The following is a 27,205-nucleotide window of genomic DNA, read 5'->3' as shown; positions in this document are numbered from 1 at the left end:
CTGACCCCAGAGAGGAGAAACCCTGCTCTCTCTGTGGGGAAAGCAGCAGAAAAGCTTCGCCCAGGTTCGGCAGCGCAGCTGAACAACTGCCCTTCAGAGAGCAGCACCCTCCCTGCAGCTCTCGCTAGCAAGCCTGTGAAGCGCACCTGGGTCACGAGTCCTGTCTCTGACCCAGCAGGGGTGGGTTCGGGGGACACAGTCTTGTACACACTGACTCTGCCCCGCTTTTACCCCGGGCCAGTCCCGACGGTGCTGGCACAGCCTGGGGACGGCGGCCCCTCTACCCCGAGCCTGGGAGAAGCAGGCTGGGACCCACCGGTGTGCGGGGAGCGACTGTACTCACCGCTGGGTCCTGCAGGGCTGCCGAAAGGCTCCGTCCCTCCGGCCGCAGCTGCCTGAAGACCGCTCTGCACACTTTTCTCCATGCCAACGGTGTCGCCGGGCAGAGATGGAAAGGAGCTGGCGTGGCCAGCCAAAACCCCGCTGACTGGTCCAGTTCCTCCCTGCGCTCATCCACCGATGAACCGCGTCGGACTTCATGGTGCGTCTCTCACCCTGTGCAGGGCCCAGCCTGAGCCCAGGGTAGGCGTAGAGACCAGTAACAGAAACATTAAGCTTGCTGTGAATGCAACGTGGATGGAAACGTTTGGCTGTGCGTGAAAGCCGTCAAAGGCAAGCCTTCCCCGCTGTTTTGAAAGGAACTTGACAGCCCTGGGAAGGAGAATCCCTGGCGGTCAGCCGAGGCTGAGCAACTCGGACAAGAGGTTTGGGCAGCGCACGCGCTGTTGCTTGGACGAGAGCACGTGGCTTTGCACACCTGATGCCATCTTTAAACAAAACCTTGCCCCAGAAGCAACTTACAGCTTTCAGTGCAAAACCAAGAGCAGGAGGCACAAGGCTGCTGGGTTTTAGAGCAATCAGAGCAGACAGCGCCTGCCCCCGGGAGTCACTAGCTCTCCTTAGACACGTGCAAAGCCCCAAGGCGGCCCCCCGTTAACAGCAAGGCTGCACAGGCACCTACAGGAGCGGCAAACTGTCAGCTGAAGTTTTAAGCCCATTTTATATACTCATATAAGAGAGAGGTAGTACTTTAAAACGTCACGGACAACAACCATCACAGTATTTGCTCACGATCAGCTAGTTCAAAAACCAGCAAGCGGAGGGAGGGCTGGGTTCAGCCTGGGCACGCAAAGGCTCGAGAGGAGGATAACGAGTAGGGAAGTAGTGCGGTTGAACTGGGACACAGTTAACGTAACACGCCGGAAGTTGATCCTGTAACGCACGGCTAACTGATGCACTAAAACTCGCATTTCTTTCGAGAGCTTAAAACCAACAAACAGAAAAGTAAGAGGATGGTTACAAATAAGAACTGCTTGTTTAAGGCAAAATATAAAGTTTATGTGTTTTAAAAGAAGAAACGGAGCCAGCGGATCACAAGCATGGCCAGGGGACTAGGCAACGGTTGTTGAAAAATATTAGCTAGGAAATAGGTGAAGCTACGGAAACAAAAACGCCGTTAACAAAGCCCTTAATGTCACCCTACCAAACCACCTCCCAAGACAGGTCACGGAAATAACTCCTCCTAACTACCCTGGCTCTTCGCCTCTCCCCTCAGCAGCGCCGAGGGAGCACGACGCCAGTCCTGCCCCAGGGAGCCGTTAGCTCTCCGGGGCTTAGTTTCACTTCAGCGGCTTTCTTTTTCTCACCCCCCGCACACCTACAAAAAGGGAAAGGGGTAACGCGGCCCTGGTTTGCTCGTACACATGAATTGCCACGGCCGAGCGTCGAAATTAAAAGCAAGAGAAAGCTGTCCGTAAACCAAGGTGGTAAACGCAAGCAACCCTTAAAGGCGCCCGTCTCCCGGACGGACAGAAACCCCCTCTCTCGTGGTGGGGAAGGCCGGGCCCTCTGGTACGGGCCACGATCATGACAACGCCAAGCGTTACCTGCACGGCTGTAGCTTGCCCCACCGCAGCTGTGAGCAGCTGAGACCGCTCACCGGACAGCGTCCCAGCAACAGCCTCGATAAGCAGCGAGCCGAGGCGCTCGCTGCTCTGCTGGGAAAGCAGCAGCCTCAGGTCCCGACGGGGGGCAACACCGCCGCCCGTTGCAGCCTGCCGGAGCCGCGGCAGTGCTGCAGCCCCCAGACATCGGACCGCCCTTTCCTTCGCACGCCCGATCGCGCCGCACGACAGCGCTGGCAGCGCCGCAGGGCGAAGCGCCCGCCGCTGCTCGCACGGCTCGGAGACATCGTGACTGACGGCAGCCGGACGCCGAGGTCCAGGGCCGCCCCATAACCGCTCCGGAGTCCTGACGGTACGGCAGGGCCCCCGAAGGGGACGGCGTGCCCTGGCTGCTCCCCACCCCCTCCCCCCCGCTGCCCACACACACGCCGGGCCAGGCCCCGACTGCTCGAGCAGGGGGGTCGGCGAGCCCAGACACCCGGGGGCAGCCACCTCCCCCGGGGCTGCGCTCGGCACTGCCCCCAGTCTGGGGGATGAAACCCTCGGGGGGGAGGGGGAAGAGGAGGAAGGAAGTGTAACCAGACTAGGGGAACCCGTGCATCGAGCCTGGAGCCCCCCGCCCCCGGGCCACCCCGCAGCTAGAGGTGCCAAGGCACAGCAGGCAGGCGGGCGGGCCAGGACCGCGGGACCCGGGCACAGCAGGGGCCAGGGGGTCGGGCCAGCAGGACCTGCCGGGGAGCTGGAGGAGACGGGTCGCGCCGGCACCCCCAGGGGAAGCGGCCGCAACGAGAGCACGGCTCCCCCCGCCCCGGGCGGCGCTTAAATGGGCGGCGGAGGCGGGGTGGGGCGGGGCCTCGTTGGCCGCCTGCTGCTCGGCGGCGGCGCTGCGGGCGGGGCGCCCTTGGGCGCCGCCTGGCGGCCGCGGGCGACACTGCCGGGCCGGGCCGGGCCGGGCCGGGCCTCATTGGCCGCAGCCCTGGGTGAGGCGGGGGCAGGGGGTGTGTCGCGGGGCAGCCCCTGATTGGCTGGCAGCCCTCTGTGAGGTGTGCGGGTGTGTCGCGGGGCAGCCCCTGATTGGCTGGCAGCCCTCTGTGAGGTGTGCGGGCGTGTCGCGGGGCAGCCCCTGATTGGCTGGCAGCCCTCTGTGAGGTGTGCGGGCGTGTCGCGGGGCAGCCCCTGATTGGCTGGCAGCCCTCTGTGAGGTGTGCGGGCGTGTCGCGGGGCAGCCCCTGATTGGCTGGCAGCCCTCTGTGAGGTGTGCGGGCGTGTCGCGGGGCAGCCCCTGATTGGCTGGCAGCCCTCTGTGAGGTGTGCGGGCGTGTCGCGGGGCAGCCCCTGATTGGCTGGCAGCCCTCTGTGAGGTGTGCGGGCGTGTCGCGGGGCAGCCCCTGATTGGCTGGCAGCCCTCTGTGAGGTGTGCGGGCGTGTCCCGGGGCAGCCCCTGATTGGCTGGCAGCCCTCTGTGAGGTGTGCGGGCGTGTCCCAGGACAGCCCCTGATTGGCTGGCAGCCCTCTGTGAGGTGTGCGGGCGTGTCGCGGGGCAGCCCCTGATTGGCTGGCAGCCCTCTGTGAGGTGTGCGGGCGTGTCGCGGGGCAGCCCCTGATTGGCTGGCAGCCCTCTGTGAGGTGTGCGGGCGTGTCGCGGGGCAGCCCCTGATTGGCTGGCAGCCCTCTGTGAGGTGTGTGGGCGTGTCGCGGGGCAGCCCCTGTTTGGCTGGCAGCCCTCTGTGAGGTGTGCGGGCGTGTCGCGGGGCAGCCCCTGATTGGCTGGCAGCCCTCTGTGAGGTGTGCGGGCGTGTCCCAGGACAGCCCCTGATTGGCTGGCAGCCCTCTGTGAGGTGTGCGGGCGTGTCGCGGGGCAGCCCCTGATTGGCTGGCAGCCCTCTGTGAGGTGTGCGGGCGTGTCCCAGGGCAGCCCCTGATTGGCTGGCAGCCCTCTGTGAGGTGTGCGGGCGTGTCGCGGGGCAGCCCCTGATTGGCTGGCAGCCCTCTGTGAGGTGTGCGGGCGTGTCGCGGGGCAGCCCCTGATTGGCTGGCAGCCCTCTGTGAGGTGTGCGGGCGTGTCGCGGGGCAGCCCCTGATTGGCTGGCAGCCCTCTGTGAGGTGTGCGGGCGTGTCGCGGGGCAGCCCCTGATTGGCTGGCAGCCCTCTGTGAGGTGTGTGGGCGTGTCGCGGGGCAGCCCCTGTTTGGCTGGCAGCCCTCTGTGAGGTGTGCGGGCGTGTCGCGGGGCAGCCCCTGATTGGCTGGCAGCCCTCTGTGAGGTGTGCGGGCGTGTCGCGGGGCAGCCCCTGATTGGCTGGCAGCCCTCTGTGAGGTGTGCGGGCGTGTCGCGGGGCAGCCCCTGATTGGCTGGCAGCCCTCTGTGAGGTGTGCGGGCGTGTCGCGGGGCAGCCCCTGATTGGCTGGCAGCCCTCTGTGAGGTGTGCGGGCGTGTCGCGGGGCAGCCCCTGATTGGCTGGCAGCCCTCTGTGAGGTGTGCGGGCGTGTCCCGGGGCAGCTCCTCATTGGCCACCGCAGCGGCGGTGGTGCGAGTTGCCGTGCGGCGTGGGGCTGGCGCAGCAGCGCTGTCCCTGTGCCCGGTGCCATGAGGAGACTCCGGGTGCTCCGAGGTGAGGGGCCGGGGCCGGGGCCGGGGGGGAGCCCAGGCGCGAGCCCCCAGCAGCATTTCTGTGTCTGTCTCGTAGTGGGAGCTGAGAGGGGACCAGCGGGCGGGGGTGGTCTCACCAGGGCCAAGCAGAGGGGAAGAGTCGCTGCCGTCGCCCTGTCGGCTGCCCTGCCGCGAGCGCAGCCTGGGCCGCCGCGTTAGCGGGGAGCGGAGGGGTTTCTCTCCCGGCGGGGGAGGCGTTTTCCCCGGGCTGGGGCGGACGGCTGAGGCCAGCAGAGCTGACGCTCGTCCTCTGGTCTCGCCTTTCAGGTCTCTTCACTTGCGGCGGTTGCTGGTCCCGACCTCGCGTGGCCGAGGATGGGGGCAGGGCGGCAGAGTCCGTCCCTGCAGCCGTCCCCACCTCTGCTGACCTCGTGACTTCTCTGTGCAACCGCCTGCAAGACGAGGAGGTGAGGCGGGGGCGTCGCGCTGGGCTGCGCGTGGGTTCGCAGGCGCCCGGCAGGGCCCCTGGTTTCCCAAGGGGGCCGCTGCCCTCCCGCGAACGGCGCGTGCTGCAAACGCTGCCGCTGGCGGGCCCCGTGTCCGCAGCTGTGGGGCTCCCTGGCGGTCAGGGACAGCAGGGCCGACCTGTTCCCTTCTGGGCTGTGTCCCCAGGGCGACAGGGCGGAGACTTACCGAGAGCTGGAGAGAGTCTTGCAGGCCGAGGATGGCCGCTTGCAGAGCGCTGTCCTGGGCAGAGCGATCGCGGCGGCTTCGAGGGACATGAGAGCGGCGCAGGTGAGCTGCTCCTCTCTGAAGGCAGCCAGCGGCGCCCGGCTGGAGCCGGGCTCTGTAAACCGCAGGAGGGCTCTGCCGACACGTCTCGAGCGCTGAGGCCTGTCAGAGGTTGCCAGCCGCCCTGGGGCAGCTCCTTCCCCGCGGATCTGCCTCCGCGAGAGCTGCAGAGGGAGCGGGGAGCGGGAGCAGCTCCCTGAGCCAGCAGCGCCTGCGCCCAGGGCTGGTGGCGGAGCTGGGGCGTGCAGGGCCACGATTTGTGCACCAGCAAGTGTTTCCTGGAGGGAGAGGCCTTGGGGGCTCGTGGCTGCAGTGGATTTGGGGGGCGATACCGGGAGCTGCGCAGGGAGGTGGCCGAGGCAGGAACCGAGGGCTGGAGGCAGGCGGTGGCCGCCGGCGCGCTCAGCCTGTCCAGCTGCCTCGGCCTTTCTCCTGCTGAGGGGGGATTCGTTGCTCTCGCCAGGGTGTGACGGAGGGCGTGCGGACGGCCGCCAGCGACGTCCTGGTGGCTCTGGCCCGCTCCCACTTCGACAGCGTCATGTATGAGCTGCAGTGCCACCTGAGGGCCCTGGGAGAGATCTCCGAGGACTTTGTGTTTGTCACCTTGGGCAAGCTGGCCAGCAGCTACGGTAGGGCCCCTCGGCCTCCGGCTCGGGGCTACGGTCTGCGGTAACCGGGAGAAGGGATCCTCCCCGTCCCCCAAATGCTCCGTGCTGAACCGGAGCGCTACGGACGGGACGGGCGGGAGAGGCAACGTGGCGGGCTCTGCCCCCGCCGCCCTCGCAGGCCCCCGAAGGGCTGCCCCGCTCCCCGCTTCGGGGCAGGCCCCAGCACCCTGGTGCCCTGTCGAGTCCCTCCCCGTGCTGGGGCCTGCCCCGGCCCCTCGGGCAGCTTGGTGCCCCGCTGGCCCTCCAGCGCGTCCCCGGGGGCCCGGCAGCCCGCGGGCTCGCCCTGCCGCGCTGCCCCGGGGTTTCCCCCGCGCGCTGCCCCAGCTTCCTCTGACGACGGCCGCTCTCTGTGCCCCTGCCCCTGCCCTCTGTGCAGCCCTGCGGTGCGTCCCCTTCGTGGGAATGACGCTCTTCGCCGTGCTCACGATGCTGAGCCAGGTGGGGAGCAGCCGGACCCTGCGCGCTGTCTGTGGCGGTGAGTGTCGGCCCCGCGGGGAGGGGAAGAGCCGGAGCAGCCCTCGGCGCCCGGGGCTGTTGCTGGGCCACGGCAGGGCCGAGCCTGCGGCGAGGTCAGGCCTCTGCCGTCCCCACCAGCATCAACGGGGCGAAGCAGCGCCTGAAGCCCAGGAGGTTTCTGTGGGCGGGAGGTGGGGGCGCTCAGCGCAACGGTGCAGAGGCCCTCCTGGGCCCTTGCCGCTGCCCCTGCTGCTGCGCTTTCCTCCTGGTGCGACCTCCCGTCGTTGGAGCTCTGCCCAGGCTCACTCGCGCCTTCTCCCTGCAGGGCAGGCTGGTTTTGTGGGGTTCAGAGAGAGCGGGCGAGTATTGGGGAAGGTTTGGGCAGGGAGGCAGTGAGAAGTGCAGGGGGGACCAAGGCTGTGAGGAGGAGGAACGGGAGTGATGGGGAGGAGGCGAGCAAGAACGCAGCGTTTCAGTCCCGGCATGTCAAAGCGTTGCACGGCTTGTCCCTGGAGCCAGACCCGGTCTCCTCCAGTCTCCTCCGCGCGGCAGACTCTGACGTGATCCTTCTGCCTTGTCTCGCTGCAGTCCTGGAGCAGTGGTCGAAGGCCGTAAACACCTACCTGCGCGACTGGGAGAAATGCCCCTTCCCGCGCATGGGGCAGGCCCAGTTCTGCAGCAGCGTTCACCCGCTCTTCTGCCACGTGGTGGGGAGCTGGCTGGGCTGCGAGGAGGAGGAGGTGAGAACGGCTGCCGTGGCAGCCCCGCGGCGGCAGCAGCGACGTCGGGGTCCATCTGTCTGTCAGCATGAGGGCCGTGTGGGAGGAGAGGCGCCCGGGGAGGGAGCAGGGTGTCTGATGCAGCACCCAAAGCCGGGCCCTGCCGATGCGGTGGCAGGCGACAGGCAGCGTGCGGGACTGCATCTTCAGCCGCTGCCCGCGCCCAGGAGCACGGGGCCGGGGGCCGCCCTGCTGGGACCCAGCCGAATCCGGGGGCCTTTGGGCAGGGCCGGGGGGGCCCGGGGCTGGGGACGTGCCCTCTGCTGTGGAGCAAGCCCTCGTCCTCCAGGGGAAGCAGGGAAACGCCTGTCTGTGGGGAGGGCAGACCGTGTCGGGGCGGAAGGACCTTCAGCCCTGATGAAGAGCGTCTCACTGCCCTCCGTGCAGGTCAAGCAGGCGGTCCTGGGGGCGATGGCTGCCATGATGGGCCTCCTCCTGCACGAGGAGGAGCACCGGGAGCAGGTGTGGGCGCAGCTCCCCTGGCTCCTGGGCCAGTATCAGCAGGTCCAGGACACTTTCCGGGTGACCAAGGTGAGGTGTCACAGTGGGGCTCGGTATGGCCATGGGGTCTGTGCACGTGCTGCAAGGTGTTGTGGGGCTGTGGGGTGCCTGGAGGAGCCGGGGCCCCTTGAGAAGAAATGGAGAGGGCAGGGGAGGCTTGAGGCCTCCTGGGCTTCTCGGGCAGCACCAGAGCAGCGCAGGTGGGGCCGAGAGGGAGCTGAGCGTCCTCGGGGCCCGATCTCCTTGGGAAGGGAGGCCTTGAGCCCCATGCCTGGGGCGCCATGCAGGCCAGGGGCTCTGCTGTAACACCTGTCCGGCTGCTGTCCCGCCGCGTCTGGCGGGGAGGGGAGGTCTGAGGGGTGTGAACGTCGTCCGATGGGCTCTGCGCAGAGGAGAAGCCCTCTAAGGCTGCTGCTGGGAGGGAAGGACACACGAGAAGCCCCGTGCAGGAGGGTTTGGGTTTTTCTCCTGGGGGCTGGAGTTGAGGAGTTCATCACAAAGAGGCTGGGTTTCCTTTCTTAAGACGTTGCTTTAGGTGACAGCCCCGCTCTTCCTCCCCCGTTCCCTTGCAGGGTCTGAGTTATTTTCTTGAGACTTTGGGGGAAGTGAAGATCCTCATCCCCAAGGACAAGCTTCAGGCCATTGGCACCGCTGTGCACAGCCAGGTAAGGGCAGCGTGACCTTGTGCCGCTTGCACAGGGTGCAGCAGACCTGATTCACGCGGCCAGGAAGGTCCTGCTGGATGGCCGGGCAGGGCATCCTGCCCGGGGGACCTACCTGAAGGCCGGGTCCGTGCAGATAGTTGGGAGTTGCCTCCCGTTCCGGTGTCTGGAGGCTGTTGTAGAGCTGGTTGTGGCTGCTGTGCGCAGGCTCAGGGGAGAGCCCAGCTCACCCAGCAGTTTCCCTCCCAGCCCCGTCGCAGCTCTCTGGAGCCCAGAGACCCCGGGTGCAGCTCAGCCCTGGGCCCCTGCGCAGCCCGGCCGCCCCAGACCTCTGGATGTGCCCAGCGCCTCGGTGGGGTGGGCTGGGCTTTGGCTGTGGGGCGCGTCCCGGGGCTAGGCCTGCCTTGGGAGTGAGGGAGGGGGAAAGCGAAAGGTTGGGGAAAGGGTTCATCTCCTCGAAGTTCGGCATCCCGAGTTGGCCACCAAAGCCCCGGCACTTCCCTCTGGGCTCCCTCTGGAGCTCCGGAGCGAAGCAAGGGTGATCCACTGCATGAGGCGAGGAGCTGCGGTCGCGGGGCGAAACGTCCCTCGGGGACGGCATCTCTCTCTCCAGGGAGTCTGCGGCCGGCCCGGGGCGACTCGCTCCGACTCAGGCAGCCGCTTTGCAGCTGTCCAAAGCTCCCGGGGAGCCGAGAGCGGAGGGAGCAGTTTCTTTTCCGTCCGCTCAGTCCTGATGCTCTTTTCTCTGAAACGCACCTTGTTCCCACAGCTCAGTGATGAAACCAAGCAGCACAGCGGGGACCACCGGTCGGAGCTGACCTACTGCGTCCTGCTGCTGGGTGAGGGGAGGAGACTCCGCGTGACACCGCTGTGCCCTTGCCGCTCTCTCCCAAACCTCTGAAATGGGGGGAAGACACGGGCAGCTAACGCAGAGCACGAATTTTCCCTGGCAGCCCGAGTTTGCCCTGAGGACACGGTGGCTTTTCTGCGCTCGCAGCTGGGCAGCGGGAGCGAAGCCGCTCGCGTGGTGTCCTTGGAGCTGCTCAGAGCCCTGGTGCGCTCTGCAGGTCAGTGCTGTGAGGCGCAGTGAGGCCGGCCAGGGGTTTGGGCTGCCGGGCGGCGGGCAGACACGGCTGCAAGTGATGCACAAACACCCAAAATGAGCTGCAATGCTCTTGTCCCCAGCCGAGGTGCTACGCAGCTGCGGGGACAGGGATCTGACAGGGCAGCTGTAAACGGTGACACACCAGTGACGGCGCCCGACGCTGGGTGACGGGGCAGGGGCACGAGCTACGTGTCCCCATGGCGTTTCTGCAGGGCTCCGTGTTGTTATAGCAGTCTGTCGCGTCACACAGTTGTGTCTGTAAAGGGAGTCACTCGGGGACTCTGCTGCTTCCTCGGCCGTCACAGTCTCGTGCCCGGTTTTCTGTGCCGCTCGGGTGTGAAAGAGCTGGGAGCTTTGCCAGCTCCCTGCTGAACCGAGGGCTCTGCCTCAGCGCCCGCCTCTCCCCGTCTTTTCCAGCAGCGGAGGGAGGACAGCGCCTGCCCCTGCTTGTGCAGGCAGTGCGGTCTGTGCTGAGAGACCCCAGCAGGAAGGTGAGCTGGTTGGCGAGGGGCGGCACCGCGGTGGGTGGGCGGCAGAGAAAGCTTTCCCCCGGGGCAGAGCCTGGCCAGCCCCAGCGGGTCGGGGTCAAGCCTAGACGAGCGTTTCCCTGTGGAAATTTCCCCGCAGGGCAGTGACCGTGGGAGCAGAGGGGTCTCCTGCGCCCGTGTAGTCTCCCCATGGGGCAGATGGGCTGGGTGGGTGCGAAGGCGTCTGCCCCTCGGCTTTCGAGCTTGGGGGGAGGGGGGGATATCTTATCTTATCGGGGGATAACTGCGATCTCCTCCCTGGCAGGTGGCGAGGGCAGTTCTGCGCTTCACCAAGGAGCTGCTCAGCTGCAGCGTCCAGAGCTGCTCGGCCTGGGATCTGGTGGCCCACGTCTTCGCCACGTTCAGCCAGGCCTCCGGCAGACTGGTGAGGGCAGAGCGTGACGCTTCGGCTTCGCTCTGTGCCGGGGTGTCCTGGGAGCCCCTGCGGGCGCCCTGGAAATGGGGAACCCCCCTCAGCAGGGCTGCAGTCAGCGGTGCAGAGGGCTGAGCGGCGTCCCCATCGCCGTTCCTGGGGGGGATCTCGGAGGGTGCCGGGGGAGCGCTTTGGCCTCCCACCAGCGCGTAGCAAATCCCACTGCGGCGCTGACTGTTCGCCCCGAGAGATGAGCGGTGCTCACCGACTCTGTGGCTGGAGCCCGTCCCGGCGAGGGGATCCTTGTTCGCAGCTTTGCTCTCGGGCTGCCGCTGGCCCCGACTAAGGACGCTGGCGAGCGCCCCGACGGGCAGCGGGTCTCCCTGGTCGCAGCCTGTCTAGTCCTTCCTTGGCCGGGGACCTGGCCCCTCCTCTGGGCCTCTGTGCTCTCTCCTGCCTCGGGAGACGGGTGCTCCCAGGGGACATCACAGCAGCGCTGGGTGGTTCCCGCTTCACCTCCCGTCTCAGGGACAGGGAGTGACGCTGGCGTTGTCCAAACCGTGTCTTGCAGGCGCAGGGAAACCTTTCTCGGGCAGAAGCACAGGAAGCAACAGACCTTCAAGCCCTGTGCTTGGACATCCTGGGCTCTGTGGACGTCTCCGTCAGGGGGATGACCAAAGTAAGTCGTCCTGCGCCCTGCTGCTGCCTCCCTGCCCCGCTCTCCCCCAACTGCTCCCCAAACAGGCCCCTATGCGCACAGGGCGAGCGGAAACGCAGCCCGTCGTTTCCCCCTCAGAGCTAAAACGAGCTCTTGAGCTGGCGGTGGGGCGGGAACCCCAAAGTGCTGAATTGCCTCGTTCTCGTCTGCAGCTCTTGTGGCCGCGGCTCCTGCAGTACGTGGTGCCAGCCCAGTACACGGGCACGCTGGTGCCCCTGTCCCAGTGCCTCCGAGAGCTGGCCGAGCGCCGGCAGAGAGCAGGGGACGAGGAGGGAGAGGAGGAGGCCGATGTCGTGGCCTCCTGGGAGCGAGGTAGGAAGCCGAAACCGTCGCCGTGTGCTCTGCCGGGCCGTGCGGGGGCCGGGGACGCCCTGCCAGACGCAGGCGGGAGGCGGGAGCGAGGACGGGCAGAGCCGTGCCCCTCTGGCCGGGGCGAGGGAGCTCTGTGCCGCGTTTCCTCGTGCCCGGCAGAGACGCCTCGCTCGACTGCTGGCAGCTTTCTGCTTGCGGCCCGGGAGCGTTTCCCAGCCGCGCTGGAGCTGCCTGCACCTCCGTCTGCTCAGCCCTGGGGAAGCCCCGGCACAGGGCTGCGGCAGCGCAGCCGGTCAGCAGCCCGTGGGCCGCGCGGGGGCTGCCTGAGCCGAGAGGGGCCGGGTATGGCGGTCGCGCCGCTCTCACCGGCCTCTCTTCCTCCTCGCAGCCAAGCTGCCGACGCCGCAGGCCCTGCTGGCTCGCCTGCTGGTGAGTAGGGGCCCGGGGAAAGGGCTTTCGTGGCCTCGAGGCGACGGGAGAGGTCGGGGCAGAGCCGCTTCACAGGCCGGGGCCGGGGCCGGCAGCCTCCGGGGAGGAAGAGGCGTGCGAGAGCGAGTCGGAGCCACCCCTGCCCCGCGGGGACCCTGCTGCTGGGCGTGGAGAAGCCAACGCCGGCGGCTCCCGGCCGGGGCGGAGCGACCGCCCTCCCTCTGGGGAGAAGCCGCGGCTCTGGCGGCCGCCCCGAGCCCAGGTCTCGCCTGCCCTCTCCCAGGTGCTGGCGGCGGCTCCTCACGCCGGCGGCGGCTGCGGCGTCGCTGCCCTGCGGCTGCTGCAGGCCCTGCCGGGAGCGATCCACGGCGCCGTGGGGATGGTGTGGGCCGTGAAGATCCCCTTCCTGCTGCAGTACCTGGAAGGTAAAGTGCCGTCGGGGAGGAAGGGGCTGGGGAGGCCGAAGGGGAGGCAGGAAAAGGCAGCGTCCAGGCGTGAGGGAGGGGAATCGGCCCTGGGTTTCTCAGCGCTTGCTCTGCGGCCGCTCGTCTGCCAGGGAGCGCGCGCTGACGCCGAGGGCAGTAACGCCCAGGAGCGGTGCCTGCGGGGGCCGGGGCCTTTCTTGCCCGTCAGGGCCACGAGCAGGTTGTGCAGCCCCCCGGCGTCCTTGCTGGGTGGGTGTTTGGGAGGGCCGGGCTCGGCGCTCCTGGGGGTGGGGGAGACGTGTCGGGGCGAGAACGCGTGAGCGTGGTCCGTGCCCTCGTGTGACGGCCTGGTTTGCCCTGGGAGCCGCAGTGGAGCGAGGGGGATTGGGCCCGGCGGGTCTGTGAGTGACCCCGGCCCCCGGCCCCAGGGTCCGCCGGGCGTCTGGGGCCTGGCAAAGAGTTTGGCGCCGGGGCTTGAGCCTCCCGGCTCGGGCCCCTTCTGGCGTGGGAGCCGGGGGGTGTTGCAGTGCCAAGGAGACCCCTGGGCTCCTCTGGTGCTAAGTGACGCTGAGCGTGTCTTGCTCTGGCTTTGTAGGGAAAAGCGAGAGCTGCCTGGACTCTGCCGAGTGGGAGCGCCTTCTGCTTAAGGTGGAGCGCTGCTGCGAGGGCAGCAAATGACGCTGGGAAAGAGGGGGAAGGTGTGGGTGGGAACTTCCCCAGGAGCAGAGGGAGCCTAAGGAGGAGAATGCCAGTTTAGTTTAGAAAAGAGGAAACGCCCACAAGACGCCCTGAAAACGCCCAGAGGATTTTGTTTTGCAAAGGGCTCTGGGTCACAGAGGGTCGTTTCCTGTTCTGCCGTGTCACATCGTTCCGCTTTGTGAGCGGCTCTGCGGGACGCGGGCCGTGACCGGCATAGCCAGGGAGCTGCCACGTGCAGGCTAGCGCCAGGCGTGCCTTGAAGTCCCTCAAGAAGAATGATCTCCCAGCGCCCAGAGAAATAGAAAATCCTCCGTATGAAACAGGGAAGGGAAAAGAGGACGAGATGTTTTGGGCTGTCTCTTGTGGAAAGCCGCCGCCCCTGGGCAGAAAGGCAGGATTCACTGAACCCGAGCGATGGCTGCGGGATACGTGTGCGCCACCGGGCCGGTCGCTGGGGCTCCCTGCGCAGAGGGAGGGAGAGAGCAGGAGCAGCGGGCGCCTGGCGAGCAGCCCTCGCCCAGGGGCCGGGGAGGGTTTGCTTCAGCTTGTGCTTCCCCTAGTTCCTGAGGACGTCGCTGGAGACGATCGAGAGCCAGGCCTGGACCATGGGCCTGAGCTTCGAGCTGAGCCAGCAGAAGGGCAGCTACCCCCGGCTGTCCCGGGAGCAGGTGGGTCCCTGCCGAGGCCTCCTTTCTGCTCCCGTTCCCCGTGGGCGCTGGCGCGAGAGCCCGGGACGCTCCCCGGGCTGCGCCTGCAGATATTGCCCTCTGTGGGCGGGCCGGGCTCCCTGGCTCCCGTCCCTTCCCCACGCAGGCTTTTGTCTCGGCGCCGGCGGGCAGCGGGGCTGGGCTGAACGGCCGGGCGCCGCGGCCGGCTCCTCATGCCTGGCGCGGGCTGGTGCGTCGCGGCCCCGCTCCGTCCCGCCAGGTTGTGCGTGACCTCGTCTGGGGTGGCCTCTTCTCTTCCAGGCCTTCCTGTACAAGGCTATCGGGGTGTCCCTGGCAGTGTGTCCGCACGTCCCCTACGTCCGCGCGGAAGTGAAGAAACATCTACTGAGAACAAATTACTTGGAGGCGTCTGAGAGAGAGGTGGGTTTCCTCTTCTCCCCTTGCTTTCCGCCGAGCCCCTCCGTGTTCCCAGGGGAGCGGTGATCTCTCCCAGCAGAGCGCTCCAGGCTCTTCCGATTTCCGTGTCGCTGCTCTTTCCGTGGGATGATATGGCAGGTGTCGCTCGGAGCTTGCTGTGGCTGAGTGTCCCTTTCTCTTGTGTTGCAGGGGATGATTTGCGTTGTAGGCGGCTCTGCCGAGAGCCACTTCCACCTTGCCTTGGACTTGGTGCAGGAGTTTGGCTCTTCCATGGAAGAAAGACCAGTGTCGGGGGTTTTCAAGCGCCTGAAGGTAGAGGATCGCGGGTGTCTTGGCTTCTTTTTCCTCTGCCTTTTTTTCACTTGTAAAGCAGTAGCAGCCCAGTGGTGGCTGCTGCGTGAGAAGCGGGAGGCAGCGGGAGCTGGGGTCCACGGAGGTGCTGGGCTGACGTCTCGTGGCTTCTCCCACGGCCCAGGAATACCACCAGGGGAAGAGAGCAGGGACACACATGGCGCTCATGCTGGCCTACAGCCGGATCGCGCTCTGCGCCCCGCGGGAGCAGCTCCTGGCCCGCGTGGAGAGCGACATCGTGAGGGGCATCCTGCAGCACTACCGCACCAGCTGCCAGGTGGGTGCGCGGGTGCAGGGCCGGCCACGCCGAGGCGCCGCCTGCCCCAGCCCGGCTCCGAGCTGGAGCTCGCCGCGATGGGCCGTCTCGTAGCAAAGAGCCCCAAGGAGGGGTCTGCGCTGAAGGCCGAGTCCCAAACGCAGCCCGTGTCCCTCTGCGTATCCCTGTGTCCGCATGGCTGCGTGCGCTGCGACCGTTCGTTGCCTCTCACCATGTCCCCCTTCGCCTTGCAGGTGCTGGGCTTCACCATCTCCACCAAGGTAAGTGCTGCCCGATGGGGCCTTGCTTCCTGCCCTGGCCGCGCACCTTTCCCATCGCCGGCGTGCCGGGCTCGCTCTCCCGCTCGCTGGGCCAGGGTCCGGGGTCTCCTTGCAGTCGGTTGCCGGGAAAGCTTGTGCCTTCCCGGGGGGAGCTTCCTCCAAGGAGGGGAGAGGAGGTTTCCTTCCTCCGACCCGCGCGCCGAGCCCATGTGCCTGCGGCTCCTGGAAGATGCAGTGGTCGTGCGCTGTGCTTTGGGGCTGGCCGCCCCGCCGTGTTCCCCTGCCAGCCTTTGGCCCGGTGAGGCGTTGCTCATCGGTGCCGCTGTGTTTCTCTCTCCTGGGCCGCAGGACGTGCAGCTGAAGCTGACCCTGGTCCAGAGCGTCGCTGAGGTCAGCCGCGCCATGCAGGGGGCGGGGGGCTCGCACCGCGTGGAGCTCTCCTCCAAACGGGAGCTGCTGGGCATCCTGCTGGTGAGTGCTGGGGCCGGGACTGTCCCGCCAGGGAGTTTGGGGCTGAGCCCCGAGGCCGGTTGCCCCGAGGCGTGATGCTCTCCCTTGGCTGTGCGCGGCCCCTTGAGCGCCCTGAGGCTCGGGGCCTGTGGGTGCTGGCGCCCGGTGGCTGTCGCTGGGGAGAGCAGTGGGTCTGTCCCCGGTGGGGCGGCTGGCCGGCCCCGGTGCCGCTGTGGGAGCCGTGCGGGTGCCCAGGGCGTGCGCCGGGGCAGGGCGAGCAGAAGAGCCTGTTCCCGGCGGGAGGGCTCTGGGTCGCTGCCCGCTGCCCACGGTGCGCGTGTCTCTGTGACCTGCAGGGCTTGGTGAAGGAGGAGCCCCGGGATTGCCTGGCGTCCCCGCTGCGCCAGGAGGCGTTTCTGGCCCTGGGGCACTTGAGGTAGGCTCTTCCCGCCAGGGCTGTGGGGGGCTGTGGTTTGACCCGCTCTGGGGAGGGGTAGGAAGCCTCTTTCCTGTCTTCCTTTTTCTCTGCCAGCAAACTGAAGCCGTCGCTGAGCCGGGAGGAAAACCGCGACCTCCTGGATCAGTGTTTGCAGAGCGCGATGCCCCTGCCTGCCCCGGAGCAGGCGGAAGAGGAAGGGGCGGCAGCGGCGGACGCTCTGCGCGTGCAGGTACCTTTTGGCCCTTCTGTCCCGGCCTCTCCGGGGGATCCCCCAGCAGCAGGTGCTGCGCGCTGCCCCCTCCGGCTGCGCTGGGCGTCTCCGTGTGCGGCCCAACGCCCGTCCTTCTCTCCCGCTCTCAGCAGACCATGGCAGCCCTCGGCGAGCTGGTGACAGCCCTGCTGGAGGAAGACCTCACCTCTGGCTGGTGTGCAGAGATGCTGCACGTGAGTATCCGGGGGGCGTCGGGGGAGGCGTCCCCGGCGTCGGGTGGAGGGTGCGCGGGGAGAGCTGGGCTGTGCAGTCGGCAGGGTCAGCGCGTCTGCGCTGGTGCCCCCCGCGAGCGGCTGACGGGGTGGCAAGGGGCCGGCGCCACCGGCTGCCGAGTCCCAGCTCCTCGGCGGGACTCTGCGCGGGAGGGAGACGCTTGGGGTGGCGGCGGGCAGGCCGGGGAGGCCCGTTGGGAGACAGGTCTGCTCTTGCCCAGGTGCTGGAGTACTGGCTCACCTCGGCCAAGGAGTGGGAGCGCGAGAAGGCCCTGCAGGCCTGCGCCCAGCTGCTGGGCGCTTACGAGGAGCGATTCGAGCGCACGGTGAGAAGGGACCCCCGTGCGCCGTGTCCCCCCTCCCCACGGGCTGCGGCCCCGGCAGGGAGCTCTGCCCCGGGCCAGGTGCTGGGTTTCGGGTCTCCTGGGCTGTGGGGCTGCCCCGCTGGCTGCCCCGCTGCCCTGCCCCGGCTCGGACGCCAGCACAGCCGGGAGAGGGAGATCGGCCATCGGGGCCGCCCGCGACCTTCTCGTCGGCCTTCTGTTTCCCCAGGGAGAAAAGTCTTTCGAGCTCTTTGGCTCCATGGTGGGACTGCTGGCGCCTTTCGTCTGTGACTCGCCGGCCGCGTCCCGCCAGCGGGCAGGGGCCTGCCTGGGCCACCTGCTCCGCATCCGAGGTGAGGGCAGCCCCCGGCCAGGCTCGGCCAGCCGGGCCCCTGTGCCCCCGGGGGCCCGACGATCGCGCGGGGCCGGGCTCCGTTCCTCCTTCGTCCCGGCCCGCGGGCCAGAGGTGGGGTCTGCGTCGCCATCACGGCCCTTTTCTCCTGGTGCTCGCTGCAGGCAAGACTCTGGACTCGGGGGCCGAGGAGGACGAGGTGCAGCCCTTGTGCCAGCGGCTGAGCGCCCCAGACGCCGAGGCTCAGCTCCAGGCTTCCTCCAGACTGGCGAAGGTACCTGGCCCCGACAGCGCGGGGGGAGCCGGTGGCCGGGCTCCCGGGCAGCTGCCTGCTTCCCGGCCGGGGCCCCGCTCCGTTTTGGGAGAGCTGTGGCACTGGGCGCCGGGGGTTAGCGAGCAGCAAGCAGCTGTCGAGCGTGTCCGTCCTTCAGGCGCGCTGGGGAAGGAGGAGAGGCCACGGGGGGTGTGTGTGGGTGTGTGTGGGGGTGTGTGCACGCGTGTGGGACCGTCACACACCACACGGAAGCACACATACCCACCCGTCTGTGGGAAAAGAGGTGCTGGAGGGAAGCCGGGAAGCTGCTCTGCCTTCTCTTTCTGGTCTCCTGCCCATTCTCCCTTTGCTGGGTTTAACACGTACTTGTTGGGGCGTCCCGTGTATCGAGCCGTGCGTTTGCGGGGGGTCGGCGTGCGCAGCGCCTGCGCGGGCTCTCAGCAGCTCTGGCATCCTGAGGGCCTGGCCCCGGGGGCGGGCAGGGTGCAGGCTTTGCGTGTGAGCAAGCAGCGCCCGGGGAGACACTTCCAGGCCTCTGGGCCGCACAGCGCTCAGCCAGCCCTGCCTGCCCGGCTGCCCTGGGAGGCGGTCGCACCCGCCAGGCCTAGCGAACTGGCCCGCCGCCCCCCAGCGCCCGAGTCTCCTCTCCTTTCTGAAGAGCCGGAGCAGACGTGTGACGTGGTCTCTCCTGTTTCTGATTTCTCCCCAGATCATCTGCAAATACATCCCCGAAGCGCAGGCTACGGATTTCATTTCTGCCGCCCTGGACGGGATGCTGTCGGTCAGGTCCGCGTGCGCTCAGGCAGCTGGCGAGTGGCTGGTCACCTTCCTGGAGAAATGCGGGGGGCAGCTCTCCACGAAGGTGAGAGAGACACCTTTTCCCTGGGGCTTTGGCCTTCCCGCCTCGGCCGTTGCCCTGCCCCTTGTGCCCTCAGCCCTCCCTGCCCCGGGCCCGAAGGGGGACGGCACCCATCTGCCTCCAGAAGAAGGGGGGTTGCGGCAAACTGTTGGCATCCCGGGCCCTGCCCCGGGAGGAACAGGATGTTGACGCTGGGGGTTTCTTCCTCCTGACTCCTGGTGCTGCTTGGGGTTTCTTACACACTCGCTAGCACAGTCCCCTTCCTTGCTCGTTTTTCCTTGGTGCCCAGCTCCACGCACTGCCCGCGTTTTGCTCTGTGCATGGTGCCTTTTCTGATGTTGGGTGGCTGTTGTGGGTCCTCGTCGTTCTGCCTGAGCCTGGCTGTGCCAGCCCCGGGGCGGCATTGCTCTCGGGAGCAGTCATGGCCTCTTTGTTGGTGATTCGTGCCTGTGGCCCTGGGGCCCGGTCCCATCCGGTGCCTGCACGGTCACAGCCTCTGCTGCCCTCCTCCGCTCGGGCTCTGCTGCGCTGGGGTTTGGGTCTGGGGCCACAGGCAGGTCCCTCGGCCCAGGGCGGCTCCTCGGTGTCGCCCTCGGTCGGCAGCAGAGATGTGTCCCCGTGGCGGTCCAGCGTCCCCCCGCCGCGGCCCAGAGCCTTCGGGCTTTAGGGCTGGATCTTGAGAAACGGTCGGGGAGCAGGAATTGCTCATCGGCCGAGTGGGGTGCCGGGCTGTGCGGGAGGACGAGGAAAGGATGGGCAGGACGGCTCTTTTGGTCTTCGTTCAGGTGCCGGAAATCCTGAGCATCATTTACATCCGGATGCCGACCATGCAGCAGGACACCCTCCGACGCGTCCTCTTGGAGGCGGTGTCCGTGCTGGCCCTCTACCACCCCGGGGCCGTCATCGACAGCCTGCTGCAGAAGCAGCTGCCCATGGACAGGTACGCGCAGTGCCCCGGCCCCGCGGGCAGGCAGGACCCACCGCCGACGGGGCGAGCAGGAGCCAGCGGAGAAGCCGGTCCTGCTGCTCTGGGGGGAGAAAGCCTGAGCGCGGCAAGAGCCGACGGCCAGAGCCCGGCCCGCGCCAGCCCCTTGGAGGCCAGGAGAGCGTTTGGCCGCCGCCGAGGTGGCATCGCAGGTCGCAGAGCCCGCGGGCTCACGGGGGAACTTGTGCTGCCTTGCAGCAGCACCGTGGAGCTGTGGCAGGTCCTGGGGAGGAAGTTCTTTGTGCAGCAGCTCCTGAGGGCTTTAATGGAAAAACTGGAGCGCTCGGGAAACGACCAGCCCAGGAGCAGCTCTGCGGAGGCTGAGGCAGACGACGGTCAGGCTGCGCTGGAGCCGCTCAAGGTGCGTGCGCTGGCAGACGCGTTTCTGCAGCTTCGCATCGGACGTCCTAACAACCCTTCAGGCTGAGGGAGTTTTGTGCACGTCGCGACCCCCCCGAGCCCCCGGGGTGCCGTGCTGGGCCCTTCGCAGCGCTGGCAGCGGGGGCAGCCGAGACCGTTTGCTGCTGCCAGCCTGCGGGGCTGCTGCGGAAAGCCGAACTGCGGACAGCAAAGGTCCCCGAGGCGGGAGGGGAGGGTGGGAAAAGGCCTTGTTTTCACAGGTTGAATTTCTCTGCAGATCACACGTGCCATCGGCGAGGTGGTGTCGACGCAGCAGACCCCGGAGGCTGTGCAGCGCTTGCTGCCGGAGCTGCTGCCGGTGCTGCTGAAGCAGATCAGCGCCACGCTGGGGAAGGAGATGCCCTTTTCCCAAGTCAGCACCCGGGGAAAGCTGTTCCTCAAGGGACACACGAGTGATGACAATCCTTGCAGGTGGGAGCCAGCGGGACAGACGCAGGGGCTGGGCTTTGGTCCCCGTAACCGGGCCACGTTCGCTCACGGCCCCGAGGCAGCGCTTTGGCCTGCCCCGTCGCCTACGCGGCCGGTACCGCCGAGGGCTCGGGCCTTGCCTGCCGCGTCTCCTGCCTGCGGGGTGTCGTGCCTTTCCCTCTGCCCTGCTGCCCCTTGGAGAAGGGACGGGAACAAGCAGGATAAAACCCGGCGTGGCGCCGGCCAGGCCAGGCTGCCCGCGAAAGGGAGGTGGCCGTGGCCTGCCTTTGGGGCCGGGTGACCGGGGCAGCCCGGGACCCTGGCAACGGGGCCTCTGGCGCGAAGTCTAGAGCCTGGGGGTTTCTAGTGCGATCGGTGAGTTTGGGGTGCCAGGAAGGATGAAAAGGCCAGTTTTCTCACAGCCGGGCAGACGCCAGGGTGGTGAGATGTCATTTTGGGGCGCGTTGCGTCTCCCCGGGGAGGCTGAGCTCGAGGGAAGGATCGCCTCGCAGGCGGCGGCGTCTCCTTAGCTCTGCCCAAGGAGCCTGTTGCGGTGATGCAGGACTCGCTGCTCTTCCCCCCAGGCTTTCCCTGGAGACCCTGGAGGTGGTGCTGCGCACGAGCCTCGAGGAGAAGTGGCTGCGGCTGCTCCGGAAGCAGGGAGCCTGGGCCGCCCTGGAAGACCCGCGGGCTCACCACGACGGCGTCTGTCTCCTGACCGGGTGAGGGCCCGCGGAGGCGCCTCGCTGCCCTGGGGGGGCTGGTGGGACCCTTCCCCTGGCCTGGCCGTCTCCGAGTTGCCGAGCGGAGCCTGCGGGGCAGCGGGTGAATTTTGGGGCTTGAGGCCGGGTGCCTGCCTGCGTAACCGCGTGCCGCCTGCCTGTGCTCTGCGCGCAGCGTGCTGCTCCGCGCCGGGACCGTCTCGCTGCCCGTCGTGCTGGTCCTGACGCAGTGGCTGGAGGCCCCGTCGTCCAACCTGCGGGTCATGGCGGCGGCTTTCTTTGCGGAGGTGAGAGAGGAGGAGGGAGAGGCAGGTTTAGGAGGGGTTTTCTCATGACGCTGCTCTTTGGGGAGGTGCCGGCAGCAAGTGTCGCAGTCGAGGCGGGAGCGGATCCCCCCGTAGGAGGCCTCCCGGGAGCTGCCCTTCCCCGGCCCCTGCCGCGTCGCTCCCCCGCGCCGCGGCCAGGGATGTTCTTGGCCCTGCAAACCGCTCGCTCCGGGTCCCCGTCGCTGCTGCCGGGGCAGAGGACGGACGGGCGGGCGTTCTGTCAGCGACCCCTTTCCAGGGCGTCCCCGACCCCAGCCGGGACGGGCTGCCAGGTTGCCTGGAGCTCCGCAGCTCTGCTGAGCGGCCCCGGGACCCAATGAGAAATCCTCTCCGGAGGCCGACCGCCCCAACGTGGGCGCCCTGGGGCCCGGGGCAGCGCTGCCCTCGGCCTGGGCCGGGCGCAAAGGGAGGCGGCCGGGGGCCGGGGGCGTCAGGCCGGGCTCGTGGGGCTTCCTCGCGCGGCGCCCCGGGCGGGCGCTGTGGCCGGGCCTGCTCCGCCTCCGTCCCCGGCTGCTGACGGCCGGGTCGCTGTGCTGCAGCTGATGAAGGACCCAGCGGCCCAGGCCAGGAGGTGCCTTCAGCCCGTCCTGGGGGCCTTGGTGGAGAAAGCGCGGGACCCGAGCAGCACGGTGCGGCAGATGGCAGCGCGCGGGCTGGGCAACGCGGTCAGCGGCGCGCCGGAGAAGGTGAGAGGGGCTTTGCCCCGCAGGAAACGCGGCCCCTGGCTGGAGAGATGCAGGCGGAGAGCGGCGGAGGGGTTGGCGAGGAGCCTGGGCAGAGCAGCAGAGGCAACCGGGGGCCTTTCCCCCGGGCGCGCTGCGTCCTCGGGCGTCAGCCGGGCTGCAGAGGGGGCGGAGGTGCCGCCGGGAGCCTCGGGCTGCCCCCTGCTCGGGGGCTGATGCCGGAAGCTTGGGCCCCGGGGCAACGGGAGAGGCGGGCGGTCGGAGGCAGGACAGCGAGAGGCTGGTGCGCGCGTTACAGCTGCGGAAGCGCAAGGGAGCCGTCCTGGCGGCGCTGCGGAGGGGCCTGGAGGACGCCTCGGCGGAGGTGGTGGCCGAGAGCCTGCTGGCGCTGGCGAAGGTGGTCGACGAGCTCCGGGGGAAGGCCGTGGGCTCCGCCTTCAAGGACATCGCCAGGGCCACGAGGGCGTTCTTTGATGCTGTAAGCGAGCGGCGTCGCCTGGCGCCCGCTCGAAGGGTCCCTGGCGGGCTGGGCGCGGGGCGGCGCGGGCCGGGGCAGCTCCGCAGCGGGAGGGTTCGGGCAAGACACCGATGTCTGGGCGAGACGGAGGCGGCGCTGTTTGTGGCCCCCCTCCCCTCCCCTCCCCTCCCTCCCCCGGGGGTCCTTTCTGAGGGCGTTGCGCTCGACGGGCAGCGCTCGGGGGTTACAGAGCAGTCGTCCGAGGGGTCCCCGCCGCCCGCCTGACGGCCGGGGGCGCTGGGTTGCAGGAGCAGGCGTCGCTGCGCTCGGCGGCCTTCACCCTGTACGGGGTGCTGGCCGCCGCGGCCACGAGGCGGTGGAGGCCCTTCTTCGCCCGGGAGCTGGGGAGCACGTGGGCCAGCCTGGTGCTCCACCTGCGCGACCCGGACGCGGGAGCCGCCACGGTGAGAGCCCGGGAGCTGGCGCGCGAAGCAGCCGGCAAAGCCGCGCGGCGCCGTGGGGACGTTTCCGCCCTCCCCGCTGGCAGCGGTGCCGCGCGCAGGGGGCCGCGGAGGGGGCCGGGGCAGGCTCCCTGCTGCCGGCCCCGCGTCCGGGGCGGCCGCGACAGGGCTGGGCTCTCTCTGCCAGGCGTGCCAGGGCGCCCTGCGGCTGTGCGCGCCGCTCCTGGAGCTGAGGAGGGTGCGGCAGGGCATCGCCGTCGGCACCAGGCTGAGCGCGGCCGAGCTGCAGGACGCCGTCTGCAGCCTGCTGGTGAGGAGCTGCGCGCCCCGGGGGCCGCGGGGGCCGCGGGCAGGGACGGAGGGAGGGCGGGAGGGAGGGGGCGGGCGATGCACCCGCCCGCGGTGCCCGGGCCGTGGGCGCCGCGGGGGCGTTTTCGGGCGGGCAGAGGAGGAGACGCGTGTGCCCGCGTCCCCCAGGCCCAGGAGAGCCGCGAGCACCAGCAGAGGCTGTACGTCGCCGCCAGGCGCTGCTTCCTGGAGGGCTGCGCGGAGCTGCGGGCCGCGGCCCTCGACGTGGCCGGTGAGCCGGGGCGGCGCGGGGTGCGGGCCGGAGGGGCGGGAGGTGCGCCGGGGCGGCGGCGCCCACGGGGCCGTGGGGTGGCAGGTGCTGGTGCCCGGGGGGCGCCTCGAGGGCCGCGGCCCCCCGGGCAGCCGGGGCCGGCGCCTCCCCGCCGCGCGCTCCGGGCCGGGGCGGCGGGCAGCGCGTGACGCCGCGCGGTGCCCCGTGCCGCAGGCGTCCTCGTGGAGCACGCGGGCACCGAGTGGCTGCCGGGGCCGGAGGCGACGCTGCTGGCCGCAGGTAGGCGACGGGCCGGGGGCCGGGGGGCTGCGGGCGGCCCTGCCGGCAGCAGGGGCGCTGACGCCGGTGCCGTTGCAGCTCTGCGGGCGCTGCGGGGCGACGGGGACGCGCGGGTGCAGCAGGCGGCCGCTCGGCTCCTCCGCGACAGCGGCCTCGAGGGAGCGGCGGGCGCCGCCGAGCCGCAATAAAGCCGGGCCGAGCCGGGCCGGGCCGGGCTGCTGTGTGCGCCGGGGGCGGGGCCTCGGGCGGGGCGGGGCGTCTGCGGGGCGGGGCGTCTGCGGGGCGGGGCGTCTGCGGGGCGGGGCGTCTGCGGGGCGGGGCCTGGGGCGGGGCGGGGCGTCGGTGTGGGCGGGGCTGCGGCCCCTTGGCGGCGCCTGCGCGGCCCCCGCGGCCCCCGGAGCCGCGGGAAGCGGCGGCGGCGGCGCTCGGTGTCCGGGGCTCCCGGCCGGGCCGGGGCCGGTGCCGGTGCCGCGGGGCCCAGGTAAGCGGGGCGGGGAGGGACCGGGACCGGCCGGGGCGGGAGGCGGCCGGTGCCCGGAGCCGGGAGCCGCGGGGCGAGGAGGAGCCGCAAAGCCCGAGGGGCCGGAGCCCGGTGCCGCCCGGCCGGGGCTGCCGGCGGGGAGGGTCCCCCAGCCGCGCTGCCCGGCGCGGCCCGAGCCCGGGGCCGGCAGGGGAGGGGAGGGGAGGGGGCTGCCGGGGCGCGGGGCGCCGCAGGGGGGTCCGGGGCGGCCGGGGCTCGGGCGCGGGGCCGAGTCCTGCCCGGCCGCTGCGCCGGCACCGGCCCGGGGCCCCGAAGGGGGGCGGAGGGGGCCGGTCGGGGGAGCGGGAAGGCCAAGGGCTGCGGTTTGGGGGCCCGAGGACGGGTTCAGCGGCTGCGGGGGGGCTCGGAGTGCGTTTCCGAGCCCGCGAACAGCCCCCGAGCCTGCTGCGGAGCCCCAGAAATGCAGGGTTTAGCCTCGGTTGTTCAGCCCTGCCTTCTGGGGCCTCCAGAAACATGTCCCTGGGGCTGTTGTGGGGCTTGAAAAGGGGAGGCTGAGGGGGCTGGCTGGGGCTTAAGAGGGGAGACTAAATCCTGCATTTCTGGGACTCACAGCCAGGTCCAGTGGGCTGCGTTGGGGGCTCGGTGTCCATTTGTGAGCCCCCAAAGCAGCCCCCTGGACCTGGCCTTGAGCCCCAGAAACGCAGGCTTTCCAGAGGGGAGTTGGGCATTCCTGGGCCTCAGAAAACAGGTTCATTGGGTGGTTTGGGGGGCTCGGAAAGGGAGGCCGAGTCCTGCGTTTCTGGTGCTCAAAAACAGGTTCAATGGAGTTGTTTCAGAGCTCAGAAACAGAGGCCAAGTGCTGTGTTTTTGATGCTGGGAAACAGGTTCACTGGGCTGTTTAGGGGCTCAGAAATGGAGGTTAAGTCCTGGGTTTGGGGGTTCAAAGACAAGTTCAGTGGGCTGCTGTGGGGGGGGGGGCCAGTGTCTATTTCTGAGCCCCCCAAAACAGCCCACTGGACCTGTTTTTGAACCCCAGAAATGCAGGATTTCAAAATGGCATCCTGCATTTGGGGGCTCTGGAAGACAGGTTCAATGGAGTTGTTTCAGAGCTCAGAAAGGGAGGCCAAGCGCTGCTGTGTTTTTGGGGCTCTCAGCCAGGTCCAGTGGGCTGCTTTGGGGGCTCGGTGTCCATTTCTGAGCCCCTCCCCCCCCCCCCAAAGCAGCCCCCTGGACCTGGCTGTGAGCCCCAGAAATGCAGGCTTTCCAAAGGGAGGTGGGCATTCCTGGGCCTCAGACAGCATGTTCCCTGGGCAGTTTGGGGGCTCTGGAAGGGAGGCCGAGTCCTGAGTTTCTGGTGCTCAAAACCAGGTTGGTCTGAGCTGTTTCAGAGCTCAGAAACAGAGGCTGTGTTTCAGTCCTGCGTTTCTGGTGCTTGTAAACAGGTTCATTGGGCTGGGGTCAGAGCTCAGAAACAGAAGGTAAGTGCTGCGTTCCTGGTGCTTGAAAACAGCTTCTGTTTCAGAGCCCCAAACAGCCGAATGAGCCCAAGTCCTGCGTTTTTGAGCTCAGAAACGGAGGCTGAGTGCTGCATTTTGGAGGCTTGGAAACAGAGACTACTAAGTCATCTGTTTTCAGCCCCCAACCCAGGGGCCCTGGGGCCCTTTTGTGGGTGGTGGGAGGGAGAGAGGGGTAGGCAGGGTGGTTGGGCCAGGTGGGGGGGGGGGGTAGGCAGGGCCCGTGGACCCTCACCGGAGGTGGGGGTCCATCCGCGCGTGCCCCGAAGGCAGGGAGGCCGGCGTGCACCAGGCCGAACTTCGCGTCTGAGATAGTTTCTGGCGCGAAAGGCACTTTTGGGGAGGAAACGCGAGCAGACGCCGTCTTCCAGTTCCACTCTTTATTCACCCTTTATAATGTTTTTATATATAAACAACCATGTATTCAATATGTACATACTGTTAATAAACTAATTATGTATACAATACCATGTATACTGTGCACTATGTATACAATATGGAACATGATATTCAGATGCAAGTTATGACAGTGATTGATTTACAACCTGGGCAGTCGCCCAAGCTGCAAGGAGCCCGAGCTGCGCTGGCACGAGCGGGCGCTGCGCTCCCAGCTCGGCTCCCAAGGAGGCCCAGAGCCCGGCGGGCGCAGGCAGCTCGGCCCCAGCCCGGAGCGGGGCGCGCGCAGGGCAGGAGGGAGGCGAGGCGAGCGCAGTCGTCCTGCTGCGAGCAGGGAGCCGGGCGCCTTGCGTCAGGGGTGGAGGAAGCCTCCCTCTCTGCGGCGCTGCTCTCCCGCTTCCGTCTCCGAGCGCAGAAAGGAGGTGCGAGGCCGTCGTGCGGGGTCGGCACCACCTGCACCTGACACAGAGACAGGCAGCGAGGCTGCAGCTGTTACTCACCAGTGACGCAGCCCCTCCAGGCGATGCAGGGAGAAGCCCCCAGGAGAAGATGCCCCCAGGCTCCGCAGGAAGCGCCCCCGAGGTCCCCGTGCGGGTGAGGGGCCGGGACGCGGCCCCTGCTGCCGGACGCGCTGTCCCAGGCTCTGTGCGCAGGCAGCAGCAGCAGCAGCGAGCCCGTGGCAGGATGACACTTCAGCATTTGCTCCGGCCACCCCCGAGTGCCCGGCTGGGGCTCCTCCATCCCTGTAGGAGAGAAAAAAAAAGGAGAGGGCATTTCAGGAGAGGCCCAGCACTGCGGCAAATGGCCGCAGGCGTGGGTCGGGACAGTTGCTGGCAGTGCCAGCAGCAGCCGCCCCCAGGGCAGCGCTGGTCACCGGAGCTTTCCTGAACTCCCCGGGCAGCGCCCCGTCCTGCGAAACACGAGGCGCAATCCTGCCCCGCCAGGGCTTCGGTGCACAACGCTCGCAGCAGCTCTGCGCAGCCCCAGCAGCCCAAGCCGGCACAGACAGACCAGCACTGACCCCCACGGCCTGCACAGGCCCTGTGGAGACACAGAGCCTGCTCTCCTCCCTCCCAACTGCCCCGCAGACATGACAAAAAATAACAACAACAAAAAAAGCTCAGCCCCCGCCGAGCAGGGGCGCAGCGCAGACCTGCCCAGGCGCCGCACTGGGACACTCACCGCACAGCGCCTCCTGCGTCTTCGTGCCGGCGCCCTGCTCCTCGACGAGGCTCAGGCTGAGCCTTTCCGACTCGGCTGCTCCCACACAGCGTCACCTGCGCTGGCAAAGGCCCTCGCGAGGGACCGGCCGCAGAATCGCAGCGAGGACGACGCAGCTCTC

General features: G+C 68.6%; 1 protein-coding gene across 1 annotated transcript in view; it reads left to right on the top strand.

Moving 5' to 3' along the window:
• LOC138067058 (maestro heat-like repeat-containing protein family member 2B) overlaps positions 1-23,677 on the top strand; it is a 57,266-nt gene extending 33,589 nt beyond the window's left edge. The window contains exons 4-44 of the mRNA XM_068941015.1: positions 4,880-5,019; positions 5,225-5,347; positions 5,808-5,973; positions 6,389-6,487; positions 7,057-7,208; positions 7,635-7,778; positions 8,321-8,413; positions 9,180-9,249; positions 9,364-9,477; positions 9,936-10,006; positions 10,308-10,427; positions 10,987-11,094; positions 11,286-11,445; positions 11,834-11,874; positions 12,107-12,299; positions 12,895-12,947; positions 13,559-13,666; positions 13,967-14,086; positions 14,273-14,395; positions 14,559-14,711; positions 14,945-14,971; positions 15,320-15,442; positions 15,778-15,857; positions 15,954-16,089; positions 16,221-16,304; positions 16,565-16,669; positions 16,896-17,019; positions 17,183-17,292; positions 18,002-18,154; positions 18,937-19,091; positions 19,335-19,497; positions 19,774-19,967; positions 20,549-20,686; positions 20,862-20,973; positions 21,552-21,698; positions 21,994-22,173; positions 22,461-22,616; positions 22,801-22,923; positions 23,091-23,193; positions 23,407-23,472; positions 23,551-23,677. Coding sequence (XP_068797116.1) covers positions 4,880-5,019; positions 5,225-5,347; positions 5,808-5,973; positions 6,389-6,487; positions 7,057-7,208; positions 7,635-7,778; positions 8,321-8,413; positions 9,180-9,249; positions 9,364-9,477; positions 9,936-10,006; positions 10,308-10,427; positions 10,987-11,094; positions 11,286-11,445; positions 11,834-11,874; positions 12,107-12,299; positions 12,895-12,947; positions 13,559-13,666; positions 13,967-14,086; positions 14,273-14,395; positions 14,559-14,711; positions 14,945-14,971; positions 15,320-15,442; positions 15,778-15,857; positions 15,954-16,089; positions 16,221-16,304; positions 16,565-16,669; positions 16,896-17,019; positions 17,183-17,292; positions 18,002-18,154; positions 18,937-19,091; positions 19,335-19,497; positions 19,774-19,967; positions 20,549-20,686; positions 20,862-20,973; positions 21,552-21,698; positions 21,994-22,173; positions 22,461-22,616; positions 22,801-22,923; positions 23,091-23,193; positions 23,407-23,472; positions 23,551-23,660 — 4,940 coding nt within the window. The 3' untranslated portion in view covers positions 23,661-23,677. The remainder of the gene's footprint in view (positions 1-4,879; positions 5,020-5,224; positions 5,348-5,807; positions 5,974-6,388; positions 6,488-7,056; positions 7,209-7,634; positions 7,779-8,320; positions 8,414-9,179; positions 9,250-9,363; positions 9,478-9,935; positions 10,007-10,307; positions 10,428-10,986; positions 11,095-11,285; positions 11,446-11,833; positions 11,875-12,106; positions 12,300-12,894; positions 12,948-13,558; positions 13,667-13,966; positions 14,087-14,272; positions 14,396-14,558; positions 14,712-14,944; positions 14,972-15,319; positions 15,443-15,777; positions 15,858-15,953; positions 16,090-16,220; positions 16,305-16,564; positions 16,670-16,895; positions 17,020-17,182; positions 17,293-18,001; positions 18,155-18,936; positions 19,092-19,334; positions 19,498-19,773; positions 19,968-20,548; positions 20,687-20,861; positions 20,974-21,551; positions 21,699-21,993; positions 22,174-22,460; positions 22,617-22,800; positions 22,924-23,090; positions 23,194-23,406; positions 23,473-23,550) is intronic.
• The last annotated feature ends 3,528 nt before the right edge of the window (positions 23,678-27,205 follow it).

Source organism: Struthio camelus, chromosome 4 (genome assembly GCF_040807025.1).
Source record: "Struthio camelus isolate bStrCam1 chromosome 4, bStrCam1.hap1, whole genome shotgun sequence".
Classification (NCBI taxonomy): domain Eukaryota; kingdom Metazoa; phylum Chordata; class Aves; order Struthioniformes; family Struthionidae; genus Struthio; species Struthio camelus.
The sequence above is the reverse complement of the archived record's forward strand: the minus strand, read 5'-3'. Positions and strand labels throughout refer to the sequence as shown.